Source organism: Varanus komodoensis, unplaced genomic scaffold (genome assembly GCF_004798865.1).
Source record: "Varanus komodoensis strain SLA01 unplaced genomic scaffold, ASM479886v1 scaffold368, whole genome shotgun sequence".
Lineage (NCBI taxonomy): Eukaryota > Metazoa > Chordata > Lepidosauria > Squamata > Varanidae > Varanus > Varanus komodoensis.
The window spans coordinates 75,344-76,570 of record NW_025335885.1 but is presented as its reverse complement, the minus strand read 5'-3'; the positions used below and the strand labels follow the sequence as shown (position 1 = coordinate 76,570).

The window sequence follows — 1,227 nt, the reverse complement described above, 5'->3', positions numbered from 1 at the left end:
CATTATGAGTCAGAGATGCAGAGAAGAGACAGGGGAAGGATCCCATTAGAATGAATGATTTTCAGGATCCAAAGGAGAGTAAACCCCAGAAGCAATTTGGTTCAGTTCTCCTGTGCTTTGTGAAAAATCATTTGAAATAGTGCACTGTGCTATAAATAGGCTGTGATGCAGCAGGAAAAATTCAATTGAAGAACTGGGCACATTATTTGTTATTTGTAATCCACTGAAACACTTAGAATCTCCAAAACTGGATCATTACCAAACAGCTGACAATCTGCCTTCTCAGTGCCTTCTTTACTTCTTTGTTTCTTAGGCTGTAGACAAGTGGATTTATCATGGGAGTCAGGACAGCATAAAAGACTGAGAATATTTTATTGAGCTCTCTCAGTGTCTCTGTATTTGGTAAAATATAGACGATAGTTATTGTGCCATAGAAAATGGTAACCACAATGAGGTGAGAGGAGCAAGTAGAAAAGGCCTTTTGTCTTCCACTGTCAGAAGAGATTCTCAGGATGGTGGAAATAATGCAACCGTAAGATATCAGAGTCAGCAAAAATGGGGGAATAGTGAATGCAGAGGAAACAAGAAAGATGAGAATCCTCAAAAGATGGGTGTCGCTGCAAGATAGTTCTATGAGTGGAAATACATCACAGAAGAAATGATTTATTTCATTGGGACCGCAAAAAGCTAATCTGGACGCTAATATTATTGTTACAGAAATAGCAAGAAATCCACTGAGAAAAGAGCCACCAACTAACTGCATGCAGAATTTGCCATTCATGCGAGTTGCATAATGCAAGGGTTGGCATATAGCTAAATATCGATCATAGGACATCACAGATAAGAGATAGCACTCAGCTGCACCAAGTGATGCAAAGAAGTAATGTTGGGCAAAGCACTGATTGAAGGGAATGGATGTGTTCCCAGTTAAAAGGCTGAGCAGAGTCTTTGGCAAAATGGTAGAACTATAGCAGGTCTCTAGGCAGGAAAAATTCCCAAGGAAAAAGTACATAGGAGTATGAAGCTGTTTATCAGCTATAACAAGCATCACTATGAGGATATTCCCAGCCAAAGTTACCATGTAAATAAAGAGAAAGAACAGGAAGAGCAGGGCTTGCAATTCTTGGAGATTCCTGAATCCTATAAGGATGAACTCAGTAACATTTCCTGGAATTTCCAAATATGTGTTGTGTAGGACTTGCATCTCTGAACACAGAAATATATTCA

At 39.3% G+C, this 1,227-nt stretch overlaps 1 protein-coding gene across 1 annotated transcript; it reads right to left on the bottom strand.

Moving 5' to 3' along the window:
- Nucleotides 1–232: 232 nt before the first annotated feature.
- Nucleotides 233–1,204, bottom strand: LOC123028425 (olfactory receptor 1020-like). The gene has a single exon (XM_044440191.1). The coding sequence runs from the start codon at nucleotides 1,202–1,204 to the stop codon at nucleotides 233–235; it is 972 nt and encodes a 323-aa protein (XP_044296126.1).
- Between the last annotated feature and the right edge of the window lie 23 nt (nucleotides 1,205–1,227).

Excerpts from the sequence above, each read along its gene's own strand:
- LOC123028425 (XM_044440191.1), bottom strand. The coding sequence starts at position 1,204 with ATGCAAGTCCTACACAACACATATTTGGAAATTCCAGGAAATGTTACT.